The sequence below is a fragment of the Rhincodon typus genome, chromosome 23, assembly GCF_021869965.1.
Source record: "Rhincodon typus isolate 14 chromosome 23, sRhiTyp1.1, whole genome shotgun sequence".
Lineage (NCBI taxonomy): Eukaryota > Metazoa > Chordata > Chondrichthyes > Orectolobiformes > Rhincodontidae > Rhincodon > Rhincodon typus.
In genome coordinates, this window is record NC_063354.1 from 30,264,916 (window position 1) to 30,286,672 (window position 21,757).

The window sequence follows — 21,757 nt, forward strand, 5'->3', positions numbered from 1 at the left end:
ACTGTTTAAAGAACAAATTTATTTTCAGAAGTTTAGACAGCAGGTTCTACATAATGATATCATATGATTTGTTACAACTGTCTGGTAAACTGCTTCATTTATTAAACATGCCATATAGAATCTGAATAAATAATGCTAGAAAGCCCAAGCTATATACAAATATCTTGGGCAAAGTCATGTTTACAAACTTATATACATTAACAAGAAACAGCCAATGTAATTTTCCAAATTATGCCACAAAATAAAATGTCAAAGTGATCGAGTTGATGCATAGAAACAAAAAAAATCAATGCTGTAAATAGTTCAAAAGTTTGTTATACAACTTCAGTACTTTTTTTAAAAACAAACCAATTTACACAATGTTTAAATATATCTTCCTTAATAAATTTGACATTAGAAACCAAGCAAAAATTGTACAATTCAAAATAAAAATTACAGGAATTGGTGTTTTAAAATATCACCAAATCCAGGCACATAACCGAGAAACCCAGACCAATTATCTGGAGAGTCATACATTGTATAAGTGGCTTGAACAAATATCATATATATACACACCATTGTTAGCTTTAAATATGTAGACTTTTCCAATACTGCTTAGGATTTCAAATTTTAATTCTCAATATACAAATCTGGTGTAACGTACAACAGGAATAGCATTAAAATCCCCATGAATGGTAATGGTAAATTAACTACACTGCAGTGACAGTATACCAGAGATTAAGATGCAAACTGTTTAACAAACAAAATCTTAAAGAACAAGCAAGATAATTCAGAAATTCCTACACACCACAGTGCACTCCATTTGTAATCAGGGTTATCCTGTTGCTTGAAGTAGATGGTTTTAAATAAAAAGATGCAGTTTGACTGTTCAGACACTGAGTGGCAGCATGCCTGGTGGTGAAGGTGGTGGTGCTGCTGATCCAATTCCTGCAGGTCCTTGGTCTAGACCATTTACTACCCTATATTCAACAAAAACAAGATATGAAATAGTTTCATGCAAAGTTACGACAGTAGCTAGTAATTTACAGATGTTCCAGCATTCACAATAGGAACATGAAATGAGCGGTATTTCTCAAATTATCAAGTCCACTCTTAGCTCTGGGTTCAGCAGAAAATTTAAATTATACAGACTAATCAATTTGCTTGTCTGATTTCTTAATGGGCCTAATTTTGGATATTTAATATAACTCCATACTGTTTCTGCTTTCTGCACGATTATCTGGTCTTGAAAATTGCACAAAAACTACAAATGACAACATTTTCTTGTAAATTTAAATAGCTACCAACTGCAACTAAAGGTTGATCCCAATTGTATGTGTTTTGCGCAGCAATTGCATCAGAACAATGTGATTTTAAAACCTTAGTTGCCTTACTACAATATTATGGATGGATTCAAAGCCATTTAATGTCCAATTTGGAAATATTTTAAAAATAAAGCTAACACATGACGACTGGAATTCAGTCAAGTTGCCTGAAGTTCAAGGATTGACTAAGAGTTTGCTTTTGATAGGAGTTTTGGAAAAAGGAAATAGCAACATTCATATAAAAACTACCGATTACAATATCAGCACTAGAATGAATCACTAATGATCATTCATACAGATACAACTGATTCATTGCAAAATTACATAATGCGTATTAGTTACTTCTGGAATGTATACAGTTTGTTTTTAAAAATGTGAACATGCAGATCAGAAGATCAGTAGCAAATGCACAATTTACTGTATTTTATAATGTATGCACATGTTAGTTGTGGATTTAAGTACAGCCATGCCTCAGCATATAATGTACAAGAGATAAAACAACCAGATAACTTCAAAAAAAAAAAAAACTGTACCATTGGTATGAACCATTCTTATGTTTGCTTTCTACCTCGAATTCAAATTTTCCTTTATTTAAATAGTCAAGTTTTATTCTGATAATAAATTTTCCATTTAGTAATTAGTTGTTCAAATTGATTATTCTGTTGCAAAGCTTAGCTCAGTGCACAAAGCTTTCACTGAGTATTTCTGTGTACATTTTAAGAGTGTAATTTTGATTTTTTTTCCATTCACTATATCACTTAGCCAAGCAGGCTTGTGGTATTAGAGATAGTAGGAACTGCAGATGTTGGCGAATCGGAGATAACAAGGTGTAGAGCTGGATGAACACAGCAGGCCAAGCAGCAGAGGAGCAGGAAAGCTGACGTTTCCGGCCAAGACCCTTAAGGAGTGCTGTGTTCATCCAGCTCTACACCTTGTTATCCCAGGCTTAGTATTATGCAGATTTGGCACTCAACCAGAAAAAGGTAAGGTTGGAAAGAAAAATCTACTCACTTTAAAATGTGTTTCTACACATTTGTTCTTGCAAAGAAACTCCTCGTTAAGGAGTATGTGAACAGTGGAAAATGTTGTCTCTTGTTTGATCTTTTAATTTTTTTTCAGACATATATCTAAGTTAGAATTATGACCTCCAATATCCTGATCCTTAAAACAACTTGGGGACAGCCATTTTCCACATTCTGTAGTGCCTCCACCAGTTTAATAGGTATTATATTTTTATGTAGTTTTGCAGCACACAACTGCATAAATGTTTCAACTGCAAAAACAAAAATGCAGTCCAGAGATCATTGGGCAAGCCCTATACATCAACTGTAAAAGCATAGAGTGAAAGAGGCACCAATAAGCATTATATATCTGGCATTTTAATCTAGATTCTTACAAATTGACAGAATACCAAATTCCCCGTGCAGTTAGTGGAAATTCAGCCGAAGTCTAGTTGTTAATCCTGCTTTCAATTACATCACATTTGTTGCTCGCATGCAGATGATTACTTGAAAGGAATACAATAAAATGAATTACCCATGATAAACTTGGTGAAAAAGACTCTCTCTTTTCTGATAAAAGAAAAGACATACTGAATCAAATTTAAACACTCATGCCGACTTCATGTTGACCTCTAAGCCAGTCTCGGGTGGTTTAACTGCTTAAATCACTCTCCTACTTAAAGCTAAAATCAGATTATTGTTCAATTGATTACACCTAACTGAACAGGTTATTGAAAGTTAATGTTTAGGAACTGAAATTTGTGGAACAATGCAAAATGCTGCCCTACATGTATACCAAAATTTCAGGAATCAGCAGTTTGACATAAATGAACGAACTGGGTAAAGCAGATAAATGAAAGAATGCCAGAGTAGATCAAACTTACAGCACAATGCAATTTAATACCATTTTACTAACCTTTCTTTTGATTTTAACTCTTGACTGGGGAGTATGCGATTTTGCCAATATTCTTGCTTTTGAAGAGGTTGACTTCAATTGAACTAAAGTTTCAAAAAGTGTTCACAGTTCATCAGTACCTCTCAAAGATTGTTCACATTTGAGCCCAGATGCCAAGTATGGACTGGATATTTGCATGTGCAGACTGCATTCTAAACTACATTCCTTCTCATCATACCTACACACTGATTTCATGCTGCATGAATCATTAGATAAAGAAACAGGCGTGGCATGCTAGCAGCTTAGATCACTCCCTGACTTGGAACACCACTAATAATTTGAAACTCGTTGAAGCTAACTAATCAGAGGCCACACAAACTCAGGATCAAATCCGGGATTTTGCTGTCTAAATATTATGACAGCTGGACATGCTGTACTCACTGAGCCATCACGAGGAGCAATTAGACTTAAAACACTTCTTTTAAGTTTTGTTAAAGACAGTGGTACTAAAATATAGCAAGTTAGAAATTCAGTGAAGCTAAACTAATTCCAAACAAACCATTCAATTGTACTTCGAGCCTTCGCAATTTGGAATAAATTTTCCCTCTAATTTGCTTAGGTTTTTAAACTTAGTGATCAAAAACAAGTAACCCCCCTCCTTGTAACTAAATTACTTCTCTGTAAATCCACAACATGCAGGAGAATAATTACATGAATTCATACGCAAGAGATCAGTGGCCCCCAACCTTCTAGCCGATTGTAGGTTTTGGGGAACATGCAGTTTAAGGAGCCTCGTTGAACTTCTGTAGGGTATCTGTGAATCATAGGATACCACAATGCAGAAGGCTATTTGGCCCATCCAGTCTCCACTAACCCTCCAAAGAACATCCCACCCAGATCTATCCCCCTACTGTATCCCTGGCAAATAGTACACACTGCTGCTGTGTGGAGGAATGGCTTTTAAGGATTATGGTGCCCAGGAATGGTCTTAAGTTTACTGACATATTGGATCTGCATTCTTCCAGGCAAGTGGTGGGCATAACACCATACTCTTGACATGTGCCTTGAAGATAGTGGGGAGGCTTTGGGCAATCAGGAAATGGGTTACTCACTACAGAATTCCTAGCTTCTGACCTGCTCTTATAGCCAAGTACTTTTATGGCTAGTTCAGTTTCTGGTAACCCCCCAGAATATTGTTACTGTGCGATTCAGCGATGGTAACACCACTGAATATCAAGGGATGAAAATGGTCATTGCCTGGCACTGTGTAGCATGAATATTACTTGCCACCTTTCAGTCTAAACTTGGATATCATCCTGGTGTGGTTACATTTCGTCATGGACTGCTTTAGTATCAGAGTCATCACAAATAGTGAACATCCTCACTCCTGAGCTTGTGATGGAGAGATGGTCACTGATGAAGCTGCTAAAAGATGGTTGGACTGCAGACACTACACTGAAGAACTCCTGTTGATTTGACTGACCTAAAACCAGAACCATCTCCCCTATGTGCTAGGGTATCATTTCAACCCAAAAACTGGACAGATTGCGCCCCTCCCACCCGCCAATTCCCAGAGGGCTTCGAGGAAACTCATTCAAATGTGGCCTCGATATCAAGGGCAGTCCTCACATCCCCTCTGGAGTTCAGCTCTTTTGCACCTAAGTTACAATGTGGTCAGAAGCTGACAGTCCCTGGTAGAACCCAAACTGAGCATCAGCGAATAGGATATTGCTAAGCAAGTGCTGCTTGATAGCACTGCTCATGATTGATTTATCAATTTACAGACAGTAGACTGATGAAGTGATAATTAGCCAGGTTTTACTTGTACTGCTTGCGGTGTACAGGAGATGCCAGGGCAACGTTCCACATTGTAGGGGAGATGCTCCATCAGGATGCAATGGTCTAGTGGTGTTTTTGCTAGAATATTCACCAGAAACTTGGCTAATGCTTTTGGGACCCAGAAATATCTAGAATTAAGAATCTAATAACCGTGAAACTACTGCCCACTGTCAGAAAAATTCATCTGGCTCACTGATGGGTAAGAAATCTGCCATCCTCACCTGGTCTGGCCTACATGTGATTCCAGAACCACAATGTGGTCAACTCTCAAATGGTCTCTGAAATGGACTAGCAAGCCACTCAGTTGTATTGTGACAATACAATTACTTTAAAAGGTGTACTTTGTCTCAAACTTTGTTCACTTTTAAAAGGACAGAGGCACTGAACAGTCTGCTCAAAGCCAATAAACAGCTTGTGAGGTCTTGGAATAACAGTGTGGAGCTGGAGGTACACAGCAGGCCAGCCAGCATCAGAGGAGCAGGAAAGCTGACATTTCAGGTCAGGACCCTTCTTCAGAAATGGGGGAAGGGAGCTCTGGAATAAATAGAGAGAGGAGGGGTGGGGCAGGGGAAGATAGGTGGGATAGTGACAGGGTCTTGGTGAGGTCTTGGGTTTTTCTTAAAAAGTTGGAACAATTGACCCCACCCATTCAGGCTGTGTCTAACTCCCAGAGAACCAGGAATTTTAGTTTTAGCTGTTAGCAGTTGCTGGAATCTGGAATTACAGTTAAAGCAATTCTTTTCTTTGTCTACTTTTACACTAAAGCTAAAATACAAAAGTGTATTTTGCTTAAAATCAAGTAGTTTGACCACTTGAATTGCATCTGGAATGCAACACTTTACACTGACCTTTAAAACGAGAAAAAGTTAGGGTCTAGGCTATTTTAGTATATTTTGAGGGCCTTGAGTCTGGTCCATAACAGTATCAATCACTATGAAGTCTCAACAAAGAAATGAAACTGGATAGACCACCTGGCATTGACCGAGGCAGTGGAAGCAACAAGAGAAACAGCCCTGTTGACCCTGTAAAGTCCTCCTTACTAACATCTGAGGCTAGTGACAGAATTGGGAGAGCTGTCTCACATAACAGTCAAGCAACAGCCGGAGTCATTTTCATAGAATCATACCTGATAGACAATGCCCCAAACACTACCATCACCTTGTCTGGATATGTCTTGTCCCACAAGCAGAACATACCCACATGTGGCAGCACCGTGATATACAGTTGGAAGAGAGTTGCCCTGGGAGTCTTCAACATGGTCTCTGAGCCCTCTGAATTCTCATGGCTTCAGGTTAAACATGGGCAAAGAAACCTCCAGCTGATTACCACGTGCTGCCCTTCCTCAGTTAATGAATCAGTAATTCTCCATGTCGACCAATACTTGGCTCGGCAGCAGCACTACTGATCGAGCTGGTCGGGTCCTACAGGGCATAGCTGCTAGACTGGGTCTGCAGCAGGCGATGAGGGAACCAAGAGGGGAAAACATACATGATCTGCCAGCTATTGATTGATCTGACCATGACAGCACTGGTAACAGTCCCACTACACAGCCCTTGTGGAGACAAAGTCCCGCCTTCACATTAAGAGTGCCCTCCACCGTGATGGGGTTATTTATGAAATCTTCTTCCAGTGAGTTGTTTAATGGTCTATCACTGTTCATAACTAGGACTGTAGAGCTTAGGTCTGATGCATTGATTGTGCAATCACTTAACTTTGTCTTTCAGCACTGCTAGGCTGCATAGTTACTGAGGGCCCATGCACGTCAATCACCATGCCAACGCTGTTTCCAGTACAGACTAACAGTTTTGGAGGTCCGCACAAATGAAAACAAAATTAGAGGGGACATAATTTATCACTTGCTGCCTGGCACACACAAGCTAGTCTTGTACTGTAGCTTCAGCAGATTGACACTTAATTTTTAGGTACACTTGGTGATGCTCTAGGCATTCCCTCCTGCACTCATCGTTGAACCAGGCATGGAATAGGGGATACGCTGGATTGAGGCACTGCTGATCGTATGGGATTGCAATTCTAATTCTGATGGACCAAAGTGCCTCAGGGATGCCCAATGGAGGCTATTCTCAGTATGAACAAAAGAGAAATATAGCACAGGAACAGGCTCTTTGGCCCTCCAAGCACCATGCCCTAACTTAAAATAAAAAAACAAACCTTCTGCCCTTATTCAGTCCATATCCCTCTGTTTCCTCCTTACTCATGTAACCATCCAGATGCCTCTTAAATGTTGCTAACCTGTCCACTTCCACCACCTCTTCTGGGCAGTGCATTCCAGGCTCCTACCACTTTCTGCGTGAAAAACTTCCCTCATACATCTCCCTTAAAAACTTTCTCCCTCTCACCATCAACCCTGGGAAAAAGCCTCCAACTATCAACCCTATCTATGCCTCTCAATTTTGTAGATCTTGATCAGGTCTCCTCTCAGCCACCGCCTTCCCAGTGAAAACAATCCTGGTTATTTTTTTTTAAAAAAAAAAAAACAAAACTTTTCCTCATAGCCAGTGCCCTCAAGACCAGACAACACCCTGGTGAAACTTCTCTGTACGCTCTCCAAAGCTTCCACGTCCTTCTGGTAGTGTGGCGACCAAAACTGCACACAATACTCAAATGCGGCCTAACAAGGGTTTTACATATGAGCAACATAGTTTGCCAACTCTTGTACTCCATGCCCCGGCCAATGAAGGCAAGCATGCCATATGCCTTCTTAATCATTTTGGCCACCCATGAAGACAGGACTTACTCTCAAGGACTGTATGGTTGTTACTATGATTGACAGATGCATCTGTGAAAGATAGATTGAGGAGAATGATGTCAAATATGTTTTTACCTCCCCCCCCCACCCACCGCAACCACCGTTGTCAGTTCCTCCACCACTTAAAGACCCAGTCTATCATTTAGAACTTGATCAGCTTGGTAGTACTGGCATTTCAGCCACTCTATGGTGGACATCCAGAATACATTCTGTACCCTTGCCAACCTTAGTGCTATCTCCAAGTGGTGCCCAATGTAGAAGAGTACTGGTTCATCAAACTGGAGTGGGGGTGCCTCAGTCAGTCAGTCAGTCAAGTCAATCTTGAGGACAGCCAGGGCAACTCCCTTCCCTACTAAATACCACACTGCTTGGTTGTTTTGCCAAAAGGATAGGACATATGCAGGAATAGCCACAGTGATATCATGGACATCAGTGAGAGAGTCAATGCCGGTTTCCTTCTTTAAACCGTTTTAGCAGATAGATACAAATGCGTGGTTTGCTAGGCCATTTCAGAGACAGTGAAGAGTCAACCATATTGCTAACAGTCTGGAGTGACACATAGGCCAGACCAGATAAAGATGAAAGATTTTTCTTTGCGAAGAAGGCACTCGTGAACCAAATTTCTTTTTAAATATAACAATCGACTATGCTCTAATAGTCATGAATAAATCTTTAATTCCAGATCTTTCAAAAAAAGAATTTCACTATCTGCAGTGTCCCCAGTGTTACCAAGGTCTCTAGATTACTATTTCTGTGATATTACCGCTACACCATTGTCTCTCCTTGCCTGCTTTAGGTCGGCATCTTATCTGTATACAGAATCCTACAGATTAAAATGAAAATTGACCTAAAAGGGTGACAGTTCTGAGTGGGAAAGCAAGACACTATTTTTAACTGCCCACGCAGATTGGGTTTAAAAAAAAAAATCACTTCTTGCTTATCTTAATAAATACATACTGCGTCAGTGTGCTCTAGCAACTTGGATGAATAAAGTGTTGAGCATTCAAAATTGGCAACAGGGTGAAGAGAGAAAGGATAAAGGATTGGGGGAAGAAAAAATCCAAATCCAAATCCAGAAGACAGATCCATAAGGGCCTTGGAAGTATACAGTGTCACAAAGGAACGGTTGACCCCCTTCTGATAACTAAAACCGAACCACCCAGAGAAGCTCGTCTCGCAATTTATTAAAGGAGTGGTTAAACGAAAGAAATCCCCGATACTCACTTCATAATCAACAAGTAACAATTTATGTAACCCTAATACAGTTAACAAATTAGCAGAACTACTAACAAATCAAACAATTCCCCCCACTTAACTACAAACTATTCCTAAATAAAACAAAATTCTAATGGTATGCTGTTCCAATAGATACAAGTATGACTTCTAGAAACCGAATTAATAAAATAAAATTAAAGCTTAATTTCTCAAAAATACAGCCAGGATAAGTCTTCCTGAATGTTCTATGCCTTCTTTGCTGTCCTCCAGTCAGGAATGCTTTCCTCCGTTGATTTTCTTGCATCAGGAATATTAGCTAAAAGTGCCGTAGTTCTTTATTTAGATGGTGCTTATTCTAAGATCTTGGAGATTTTTGAGAGCCAGTGATTTTCTTTCTTTAAAGCTGATGCCTGTTGAGAGCTGTTCTCATAACAGATGGCAGTTTGCTCTCACATTGATTTTCAAATGCCCTCTTTTATGCAGTTGATGATACATTAATTTCTTACAATAGGATTGGTCCGAGGTTGTCAAAATCATCAGTTTTAAAATTTAATTGGGCTTTGGTATCCAGGGCCTGATTAAAATAATTGGCTAAATTCATAAGTCTGTTGTCTTGGAAAAATAATCTTGGATAAAATGCTGCTTTGCCTGCAAACAGTATAGCTTTTTGATATTATGTTAAATTTCAAGAACTCTCCGTGTATCTGCTGCTGCCTACAGACATTTTCTTTTAAATCTCCAAGCCTAAAAAAATGCATCTTTTAAAGGGACCACGCACTCTTCTCCCCCACCCCCCCATCATTTTACAAACAAATTCTAACGTCCTGCCTTCCAATCCACAAGTACTATACCAACACCTCCCCCACTAAGAAAGTGAACCATCATTGTGAAAAGACAGCTTCACTTTTTTTCTAAATCTTAATGCCATTATTACTAGAAACATAAGTCGTTAGAGTTACACATTTAATGCTAATTCTACATATATAAAACATTGAACACTACTGTATCTATCTTACATATACATTTCCTTTTAAACCCACACTAGCATATTCACAACATGCAACATATACAATCTGTAAATTAAATGCTTGTAACATAAGACTCCATTCAATCATGGCTGATAAGTTCCTCAATCCCATTCCCCCCGTAATCCTTGATCCCCTTGACAATCAAGAACCTATCTATCTCGGTCTTAAATATACTCAATGGCCTGGCCTCCACAGCCTTCTGTGGCAATTAATTCCATAGATTCACTACTCTCTCGCTGAAGAAGTTTCTCCTTAGCTGTTATAAAAGGCCTTCCCTTTACTCCAAGGCTGTGCCCTCGGGTCCTAGTCTCTCTTACCAATGGAAGCATCTTCCCAACATCCACTCTGTCCAGACCATTCAGTATTCAGTTCTTTAAGTATTCTTGTCTTTAAATCTTTCCAAAAATGTCAGCAGGTTGTGATTAGTGTACACAACCATCTCCGATATATTGTTTACAACATAAACATTAAAACGTTGAGGTCAGTACCAATTTCAACAATTCCTTTTCAACAGTTGAACATTTCCTCTGGTGGATATGGAGTTTCTTTGAAAAACTTTCAATTTCACAATTACCCACCTGCAACACAGCTCCAACCCCTATATCACTTGCGTTGATGGCAACTTTAAAAGGGTTTCAATAAATTTGGCATGGCTAAAACTGCTGGGGTGGTTAACACTACTTTTAAATTCTCAAATGCCTCCTGGCATTGTTCTGTCCGCTCAAATTTCGTGTTCTTCTTCAACAAATCCATCAGTGGTGCCACCATATTACTACTTCGATACAAACATCCGATAGAATCCGCTCAGTCCGTAAAACTGTAACACTTCGTTCTTCAAGGACGGTCTTGGATATTCCTCTATGGCTTTCTCCTTCAAGTTCCTCAGTGTCATCCTTCCATATCTGATGTTGGGTCCTAAGAACGTCACTTCCGCCTTTGCAAATTCTGCCTTTGTTAAATTTATGACCTCCATAACCTTCTTTGCCTTGACATTCCATAATGGAATTGCCTTCGGAAATCTGGCAGACGACATCAATTATGGTTAGCGAATACTGGTTCCCATTTTTGGTTTTACGGAGGGGACCTACACAATCATAACCCATGTGAAAGGTTCTTCAAATGCAGGAATTGCCAAAGGCGCTGGTTTTATTACTGCCAGTAGCCGTCTTACCATGGGACACTTATGACAGGTGCGGCAAAATTCAACCACATCTTAAGTAATCCTGGCCAATAGAAATGCTTCTGTCTCTTAGCACGAGACCTCCTCACTCCTGGATGATGACCTACAGGTAATTCATGTGCTACCAGCATTACTTCCCCTCTGTATGCTGCCAGCAACACAATCTGTTGAGCTTCTGCCCGTTTCTCCTCTGCACTAACCTACCAAGGTCTCCATTTCCACCTTAGGATTCTATCCTTAAAGTAATAACATTCTGCAATATATTCTGATTCCTTTTCAGAGTAGGCTTTATGGTATAAATCTTTTTATTGCTTCATCTTTTTGTTGCAACTCCATTAGTCTTTCAGAACAAAATACCTCTGCCCAATCCTCTACCTGCTTTGGTTTCTCATTTACCATTTCATCAGAGTTTCAGCTAACTCGACCTCAACTCCTTCATCTTTCATTTTCCCTTCTTGCTTTAACTTATGACTGTGATATCTTGTCACCAGAGAGTCTGGAAAAATTCCAAGTTATTTTTCTTTTAACTCATCAGTTCCCTGGTTTTCTTTTGGCTTCTCTATTACAATGGGCATCACTTCCACCTTTGATCCAGCTAGGGCATTTCTAAGAACAAACTATATTCCTGGAATAGCCACTCTTTCAATCACTCCCACTGTCACTTCCCCAGTCTCAATTGGACTTTCTAGCCTTATCTTAACAGGGGAACGCCAAATCTTTCTCCATTCATTCCACAGATTACTATTCTTGGGTAACATTTCAGAAGGGGTCCAAATATTTTCATCTCTTACTATTAGAGATTGATCAGCTCCTGTATCTGTCAATATTGTAACTTCTTTGCCTTCTCTCCCTGTTCTACCCAAGTAAACCTTACCCACAGAGGCGAAGTGTTTGAAGAGATCGGGCACTATCTTACTATCCAGCCCGTGACTAGGCCGTACACTCTCCCACAGCTCACCTTCTCTTGGGATTTCCTTTACTATCTCAACTAATCCCACTGGTTTAGCGTTTTTTACCACATCCTTTCCCCCAGTGCCTTTCTTAAACCACCAGCACTGTGCCTTTATGCATCGCCCTCTAGTACTGTCGAAACACCAGAGGCTTTTCACCCTCTTGGGTTTCTTTTTTCACGTGTGGTAAACTGTTCCTAGTGTGATCTACTTTTTGTATTTCATTGAAAGATCTCACTTTTTCCCCATTTCTATCCCTCACAGAACGAAATCGCTGTCAGAATCTAGATTTCGATTTATGCACTAATGTGTATTCATGCGCCATCTCTACAGCTCTTCTTGCTGTTTTAACTCATGTTGAGGAACAGAAAGTTATGATAATTTCTGGAATTGAGGTTTTGAACTCCTCCAGCAGAATAATCTAAGATCCTCATACATCTTTTCTATCGTCGATGCTCTCACCCATCTATCCAAGTTGCTATGTCTAATTCTTTCAAATTCGACATATGTCCGACCTGGTTCCTTTCTGAACTGTCGTCTACGTGCTTCTGGTGCCGATTTGTAGGCACTCAAAATAGCCTGTCTTCTTTCTTCATATTCTCCTGACACCGCTGCAAACACCTCACTAGCCCTGCCTACCAACTTGGTCTGAATTAACATTATCCACGGAGTTTCTGGCCAGTTCATCTGTTTAGCCAATTTCTCAAAAGGAAATGAAAAAGGTTTCTAAATCTTTTTCATCAAATTTTGGTATTTGTATATTTCCTTATATTTGTATATATCCTTATCAGGCTGTTGGCTACAATGAGTTTGCTCATGCTCACTTTATTTTGTACTTTTCCTTCCGCCATTTGAAGTATTTTTGCTTCAAGTTCCAACTTCATCTTCTCCAACTCTAACATTCTTCTCTTTTTCCCTTTCTTACTCCACTGCACTTGCCTATTTCTCTGGTATACCTAAATGCTCGACTAACTCCTTTACAACTTCAGCTTTCCTCTTATCCCTAGTTAAACCCAATTCTAGCCTATTTGCTAAGTCGAAAAGTGTCCCCTTCCGGTCTTTCTAAACTTTCTTGGCAAATTTGGGAAGCATCTTCCAACCCTAGAACCTCTTTAGCAATGTTAAGAGCCATTTCTCCTACTTTTGATTTAACCAACCACAAATAACTGAAACTAAACAGATTTTTCACTTCTCAGCTAAGCTTTATTTAAAGATCTAGGACACTAGTCCCCAAGTCCGTTTAAATCATCCAAATCCGTTCAGATCCCAGACGAAGCCTCAACTGTTACGAAGGAGCAGTCGACCCGCCTCCTCTGATAACTAAAACCGAAACACCCAGAAAAGCTTGCCTCGCCTCGTAATCTTTTAAAGGAGTGGTTAAATCACAGAAATCCCTAATACTCACTTCATAATCAACAAGTAAATATATCTAACTCTAACACAATTAACAAGTTAACAAAACTACTAACAAACTGAACAATTCCCCCTTAACTACTAACTATTCCCGAATAAAACAAAATTCTACCAGTATGCTGTTCCAATAGATACACATACCACTTAAATAAGACAAATTAATAATAAAAAAATTGAAGCTTAATCTCTCAAAATTACAGCCAGGATATGTCTTCCAAAACAATGCTTTCTCCGCTGTCCTCCAGTCAGGAATGCCTTCCTCCATCAAATATTAGCTAAGAGTGCCACAGTCCTTTATTTAGATGGTGCTTACTCTAAGATCTTAGAGATTTCTGGAAGAGCCAGTGATTTTCTCTTTCTTTAGAGAAGATGGCTATTGAGAGCTGTTCTCTTAACAGATGGCAGTTTGCTCTCACACGGATTTTCAAATGCCCTCTTTTTTTATATACCCTTGATGACCCATTAATTTCTTACAATGGGATTGGTCGGAGGTTGTCAAAACCATCAAATTTAAATTTAATTGGGCTTTGGTATCCAGGGCCTGGTTTAAGTTAATTGGCTAAATTCAAAAACCTGTCATCTTGGTAAAAATGTTGCTTTGCCTGTGAGCAGTACAGCCTTTTGATACAATGTTTCAATTTCAAGAACTCTCCGTGCATCTGCTGCTGCCTGCAGACATTTTTAATATCTCCAAAACACCTTTTAAAGGGATCACAGCACTTCCCCGCACCCTCCCCATCATTTTACAAACAAATTCTAATGTCCTGCCTTCTAGCCCACAAGTACTATACCAACTTCACAACAACAGCACCAAAGGAAGTTAGTCAACCCAGACATCTTAGTAGCTCTTTGAAAGAGCCATTCAACTAAATTCTTTCCCCCGTTCCTGTCCCATGGCCTTATAGTCCTTTTCCCCACACGTCAATAAATCTCATTTGATTGAATGTTACCACTAAAATCTGTTTCCACCATGGTCTCAGGCAGTGTCTTCCAGATTTAGACAACTTGCAGCATTAGAAAATGTCCACCGATTTTTCTCCAGGTTCTTTTACCAATGTTTAATACTGGCAAATTTATCTAAGTGCCCCTGTTCACAAAAAGTTTAATTAATTGCTGATTTTTTTCTTAAAGAATGATTGGCACTTGCACATATTAAATACCTACCCTTTGTCAAAATATGTTGCAAGACCTGAATTAGAAAACTTTGCATTGTTGACCATAGCAGAGGTACCATTACCATTCCCTGAACTGTAACTTTTTCGTGTTGCTTGGTCCTTTGCAAAATTTCTGCATGCTGCTAACTTTGATTCTAAGGCCTGAAAAAAAAAAAAGAAATATCACTGTCAGTTAGCAGGAAATAATAAACAAAGAAATTCCACACAACAGTATGAACTAAAAGGAACTCTTCCTAGACTATTCAAGGGGAAACTCATGAATTTTCCCTCACAACCCACCATAAAAATAGCACTGATTTGTTTTCAATGAGCAAACAATTTCAAAATAACCAAAACAAACAAGAAAACAATGCACAATGATGCTTATGTTTGAAGTCTAAAACCACCGACATGACAAAAATCAGACCTCGCTCTCAATTGTGGAAGGAGGAAACTTAAGATAGGAGAATGCCATTTAGTCTTTAGAGTCTGTTCTGCCATTCGGTGAGATCAAGACCTATCTATAACCTACCTTTGTCTTATGTCCCTGAATATATGTGGCTAACATAAATCTATCAACTTCGAAATTAAAATTAACAACTGACTCATTGCGTACAAGTGTTCCAAACTTTTATCAGACTTCCCTTTACTCAAGAGAGGCCTAGCTCTAAATTTTTGACTTTGATCTTGTAGCACGGCTAACCAGGACTTGTATACAGCTGCATGACCTCTTAGAATGCAAGAATAATCTGAAATATAGTAGCAACTATAATTACTTACTGGCTGTAAAGCAATTTGAGATGGTGACATTGGAGCCTTTTTAAACTGCTAGATACAAAATCCATAACTGCACGAACCTTTGTGAATATTTTTTGTACCAGTCCACCCATCCAATGTTTGGATCTCAGCAGTCTCTAGCTTTTCATTATTGAGAAAGAATCCTGATCTGTCCTGTTTAGACTGAAAGTGAATGTCTATATGCTGCAGTTTCATCAACTGAATTAATCTATTAGTATCTCTTTGCAATTTTATGCTTCTACACAAAAAAAGAGGGGGAAAAGCACGGACACACAGTCCTTCCTGGCCTACAAATAATAAGTGGTCTTAACCTCCCCATCTCCTAATGTGGATTCATGCTGCAGTTCAGATCCATGTGGTATAAAGTGACCTTTCATCATCAGCAAAGCCGAGCATAGTTTACCCTGAAGGTCATGAAAAAGAAATGCAGAGGTTGCTGTTGAACAGGGACTCTTGCAACTTTCTTTCTCCAATTCAGATTAACTGCAGTGTTTTCTTGCCCTATCAAAATGTACAGTATATATCCCTAAATATTAAAGATTTGGCATAATTCAAATGAAAAATGCCTTTTTAAATCTTCCAAATCAGTTTGCTTTACAGGCAACCAGACCATCTTGGGATTGTTACAGCACAGGAGGCAGCCACTTAGCCCATTCCGCCTGTGCCAGTTTTCCAAAGCAGCATCTCAGAGTCATTCTCCTGCCTTCTCCATGTAACCGTTCCCCTTTGAAAACAAACAACATAATAATTCCATTTTCAATGTGTCTGAACCTACCTCCACCATGCTTAGGCTGTGCATTCCAGACACTAACGGTTCCTCTCATATCACTTTTACTTCTTTTAATAATTTAAAAAGAACTTTAGGTCTACTCACTGTTGTACCACAGAAACAAGGCTGTAGCTAATTTGAGCACAGCAATATCATGAAAACAGCAATTAAATTAATGACCAAATAATCTCTTTTTACTAATATTGGCAATGTGTAAATACCGGTCATCCAGAAGTATAGTGTCTGGGAAGAGGACCAGTGACAGAGAGCCTGAGGTTATGATTGAGACATTACCAACACTTAGTATAGGGAATGTTGTGCAGCAACATTAGGCCAGTATCACAGATGGTAAGCATTCCGTTCAGTATTGGTTAAGGAGGAATGCTTCCTAGGATTGTTGCAGAACTATGTTCTTCCTTATACACGTATGGAATTTTAATGTTTCTGAACAGCTAGCTATACTAGTTAACAACTTATGCAAAAGGAAAAACATCAGTGAAGAACCACAACTGAAGAGAGTCCAAGAAGAATTTACAGAAATAAAGGTTGTAAATAAGTGATTAGATATAGTACTTACCCCTACTTTTCTTAAAAGATCACCAACAATATTTAGTGCAGATATTCTTGCTGATGGAGTTAATGGCATTGTACCATAGCCATTTGGTATAGCTGAAACAACAAGCCTTAGAATTTTTATACAAGTAAGTAATATGGGCACACAGATACACACACCTGCACAAACAGCTAAACTTAAATAGCTCCTGAAACAGCAATTGTTATGCGATTAACCAGTACTTGTTTCCTGCATTACAGTCAACATGCGAACTTTAGTGATTTTAAACAGCAGACAATTCAATCTTTCAAGCTTGTACTAAATTATGCTGTGGTTTGGCCCCATACTCTGCTGCACCAGTGACTGGCATTACAAATTTAGGCTGCATTTCTTACAGATAACCTGAATCTCTGCAATTCAAGGCACATTGTGTTTGGACCAGGTGCTTGCAGTCATATGGACACAGACTCTGACCTAGGAAGCACAGATACATGGCATCTCAATTGAGTCAAGTTTTTCGGACTTTGTCCTACCTTGGAGCAAATGCTGGAGTTTTGAGTTTCAAAATGGTACCATTGATATCAAAACAGTGCCATCTTCAATAACATGGCACCGTGTGGATTCCCCAAAAAGTGGGCATGTATGCCATGGACATGCATTTGGTCACCCTTAGGGCCCAATCCAAGTTTTGCATCGACTCATTCTAAATATGGGTGTTTCACCAAAATCAATTTTCAAAGGCAAGGCAATGAGAAAACAAAATCCACATGAAAATACTCAGATCTGATGTTACATTACTAGCGACAAAGTTCTTACAGGAGGTACCGGCAGATGGCTCGGACTCAAATTTGGGTACGACTCAAACCCAGTATCCAATCAGGCTGAAGTCTTTTTAAAAAGGATTGCTATATGCCCATTTCCTCCCTCTACCCTGATGTTAAAAACTAAAGAACTGTGTGAGTGCTCCATGTTTGAATATTGATATGAAAATACATGTACTGTAGAATTTAAGATCAGATAGACAAAAATTTGTACAGTGGCTGTAAAACTATCGGAACCGTGGCAGGCTTTCCTTCATTCATTCTCATTATTTAGAGTGCGGCCAGTGCTGGCAGGCATTTCAAACAGCTGATCAAATTCCCTCCTTCTTCCTCTTTAGTTTCAAAGTCAGAGCAAAACCAGATAAATTTCATGAATGGAGCAAAATAACCAACATTTGAGATGCACATAAGCTATGTCCATATGCATTTTGGAACTCCATACAGAATCTTTGTACACTGAGGACACCCCTCCCACCAATTGGGATAATCAGGCCTTAGTCTTACATCTCATATCCTCAATTTGGAAGACAGATAAAAAAACTGGCTTCCTATGAACTCTTGTTGCTATCCAAATTGTTCCATGTTGCACTTTTGAACCAAGAACAATAATACAGAGTGCTGACTAAAGTAATGAGGAGGCCTGGAGTTTCTACTTAGTTGTATTGTTTACTCCATGCAATATTAATTTTAAAAAAATTACAGCCCTTTATGTTGGCCATTTGTGCCAACTCAGGAGATTGTGTAACAGTGGTATATGAATGAGTATGAGCAGAAACTGGAGGTGAAAAAGAAAACATCTCAAAGCAAACAATTTTGAGCATAAATTCCACCCAAAATGCAAAGTCTACTGAGAATGCGTTACTTAAAACAAGCACTGAACACACCTTAGTATAAATGACATCCTGTGATCAAACCCAGTTTTACCAAAACCATATTTGGGTCTTGGGCCCTGTATGAATTAAGTAACACTGATCAATGAATAACTCAAGTAAATGCTCACCCGACTACTCTTAGTTTTTCTGATTACTAAACTGAGTACACATTTTAGATTCACAAGATTTTACACCACAGATTTGCACTGAATGTGTTGATACATGTACACAAAGCACTAGACTTGCACTTGAACACTGCCAATATCAAAAGTAGATCAGTTTATAGTTCGACATTGAAACATACTTGAGCATTACTGCTGTACATACTCAACTTTATATCAACATTTAGTTCAATCCCTATCACTGTCAAACAAATTAAAATGTGCTTGGTCAAGTGATTTGAGATGCACGAGCAGAATTCCAGGTTCTTAAAGAAGTTGAGTGGCACAGAACATGGGTGGACATGTACACACAGGATCCTTTCTGCATTTATATACTTATATATCCCTAATGTCAACCTCAAGATTGAAATGAAATTACAATCGCATTTAGTTTGTGGAACACTACCAAATTATTTAACATATCTCATTAATGCACACATTATTATAATTGGTCTCCGATAGCTGACTGAAACAGGAGGGGTTTTCCCAAATTTGATTGATTCAAGTTGGTAGCCATCTTAACTCCTAAACAAAAATAGAAGTTGCTAGAGAAAGTCAGCAGGCTTAGTGACATCTGTGGAAAGAATTCTTATGTCAGCTTACTACAAACATAATAAGCAGCCCATACTTATAAATGTACATACACAAACTCAGAATCAATATTTTGGTGATGCTTGAAAAACTTACAGCACATACCTTTGGGTGAAGCAAATCCATTGCCAGCAGTTCTTCCTACAGGAGTGGCTGGTAGAGAAAGGGATGCTTGAACAGCTGTATCCATCTTCTCACACTCCAGAGTTGGTGAACTAGGGGCAGATTTTCTTGTTACTTCCTGCCTTTCCCTTACTGCTAATTCTTGACGCAGATCTGCAAAAATATTCACAGGACTGGAGTTGAACAAAAATTGTGCTAAGGAATAAAAGTCTCAAACTTAACTTAGTATCACAATTTTAGTAGCTAGATGTTACCATAAAGGTTACAACAACTCAATAACAAACTCATGTGTCCTACAGTCAATGAAATCTCCAAATGGCCCAACTGGAATAGGACCTCATGTCACAAGTAGCTGTACCGATATGTACTCCCTTATAAGTGCAACAAATATTGGTTATTCAAGAATCTTAATGTAGGATGTGGTGTCTTGTATACACTATCGCTAAGATTGGTAACGCAGAATGGTCTGGAGAAAATCACGTGTTTCGAGCTCGATCCCACTAACCCATCTTTTCTGGCATTCTCAAAAATAGGTGAGTCGGTTCAGTGTATTGGTGTTTAGCAATCCCAGGGCATAACAGAACCAGGACATGCCTGTTACATTAACTTTCTCATAAGTCATTGCTTCCTAGAGTGATAAATTTGGTTTTAATAGGAGTACCCATTATTGTGCAGGCAAGCAACAATTAGAAATATCAAGCACGGGGAGGCCAGTAGTCAGAAAGCAGGCAGCTAGAAACAAATACATTTCTTTTTATACCGTACCTCATCACATTCCTGCTGGCAGTACTAATGCAGAATTATTCCTAAATACAAATATATTGGATTAAAAAATCACTAATTCAGCATACTGATTTTTTTCCCTTTTGAATAAATTAGTGAAGGAACTTGCATTTATACACAGCTTTTCATGGAGACATTCCAAAAGCATTTCACAATGGGATATTGTTGTGATGTAGGAATTATGTGCCAAAAAAATTTACTTTTGCAACGTAGAATGATAAAGTAGAAAATTCAAATTTACATACGGAGTCCAAGTAGTGTTGGGACTAATGTTATTCATAAATTATGTCAGTATAACAGTTTAACAGTGTCCATTTTAATTCAATACTATTTGCCAGTCTTCCTGTTGTGTCTTGCCAACCATGACCCTCCTTCTGACACTTCGACTGTCAGCCTCAGTTCCCTTTCCCAAATTACAGCCTGTGATATTCTCAGCCTCCTTTCCCACCCTAGCTCCTGGCTGCAACTTAACACCCTCTCCCACAAAGCCTTGCCTCCTGCCCTTGCTCCCTAGCCCCATGTCCCCAGGGCTTGGCTCACTTTAACTTTGCAGGTGCTTCCATCCCTTGCTCCCTGGTCTCTTCTCATCTGTTCTTACTTTAGGTCCTGGCTTTAGCCATTCCTGAACTCAAGTCCTCATCTCGATCCAGCGACAGAATGTAAGTCAGTGCAATGGCTCCAGCTGGATTGACAAATTCCACCACTAGATGGGGATGGGCAATTCTGAAAATATTGCAAGGTCTGTGCATTTTTAAAAATATGTACATAAGCGGTATTTAAGTTCATGATGCATCTTATTTTGCAAGTTGTGTCAGCTAGGAATGCACCTTTGGTACAGTATTTCAACTTGCATATTGTTTCTTTCTGGACAAGAACTATCCCAAGGAACCCAACTCCAAACTTCTAATGCCGATTCCTATGGGAACCCCCAACTCACAAAGTCAGGATTTTCAGGAACGCTGCTGTATATTACATGAAGATATACTGTATTGCACTTAGCTGGGAGGTTAAGGAAGTTCCCTCACCACGAGTTTATCAATTCCACCTTTAGAAACTTTGTCTGCATCTAATTGATCCTGCTGAAACATTGCACTTAAAAATAAAATGAACACACCTCGGGCTTCATCTTTCAACCTTTGAACAGAAACAAGAAGGGACTCCTTCTCATCAAGTTCACTTTCTAAAAATGCATTTCTTTCAATTGCTTGATTCAGCCGTTGTTCAAAGTCTTCTAATGACACTATGGTAGCTCTAAAAATTAAACAGACTTATGAATATTTCTGGGACTAACATTGGACAAGGCTGTGAAACAATAAAACTACATTTCTTTAAAAAAAGTATCTCACTGCTCAACATTAGCAATTAGTAATAAAAGTACGACTTAGCGAAAAAAACAATTTGTGTATAGTTCATAATTAAAAAACTTTCGACATTAAACAAATATAAAATCATGAACTCAACAACTCTGAACAATTATTTTAATCAATGTTGTTCCACTATAAAAGTGATCAAACTGTAGCTGATGCTAATTTTCAATTGA

At 39.0% G+C, this 21,757-nt stretch overlaps 1 protein-coding gene across 2 annotated transcripts in view; it reads right to left on the reverse strand.

Moving 5' to 3' along the window:
* LOC109930295 (nuclear distribution protein nudE-like 1) overlaps positions 1-21,757 on the reverse strand; it is a 53,973-nt gene continuing 32,216 nt past the window's right edge. Inside the window, exons 5-10 of one of the 2 annotated variants that reach the window (XM_020529800.2) lie at positions 21,332-21,468; positions 19,417-19,587; positions 16,891-16,982; positions 14,757-14,908; positions 2,841-2,875; positions 1-959 (exon numbers count right to left, since the gene is read on the reverse strand). In XM_020529800.2, coding sequence (XP_020385389.1) covers positions 955-959; positions 2,841-2,875; positions 14,757-14,908; positions 16,891-16,982; positions 19,417-19,587; positions 21,332-21,468 — 592 coding nt within the window. In that variant the 3' untranslated portion in view covers positions 1-954. The remainder of the gene's footprint in view (positions 960-2,840; positions 2,876-14,756; positions 14,909-16,890; positions 16,983-19,416; positions 19,588-21,331; positions 21,469-21,757) is intronic. The other variant, XM_020529799.2, reaches the window with a different exon arrangement.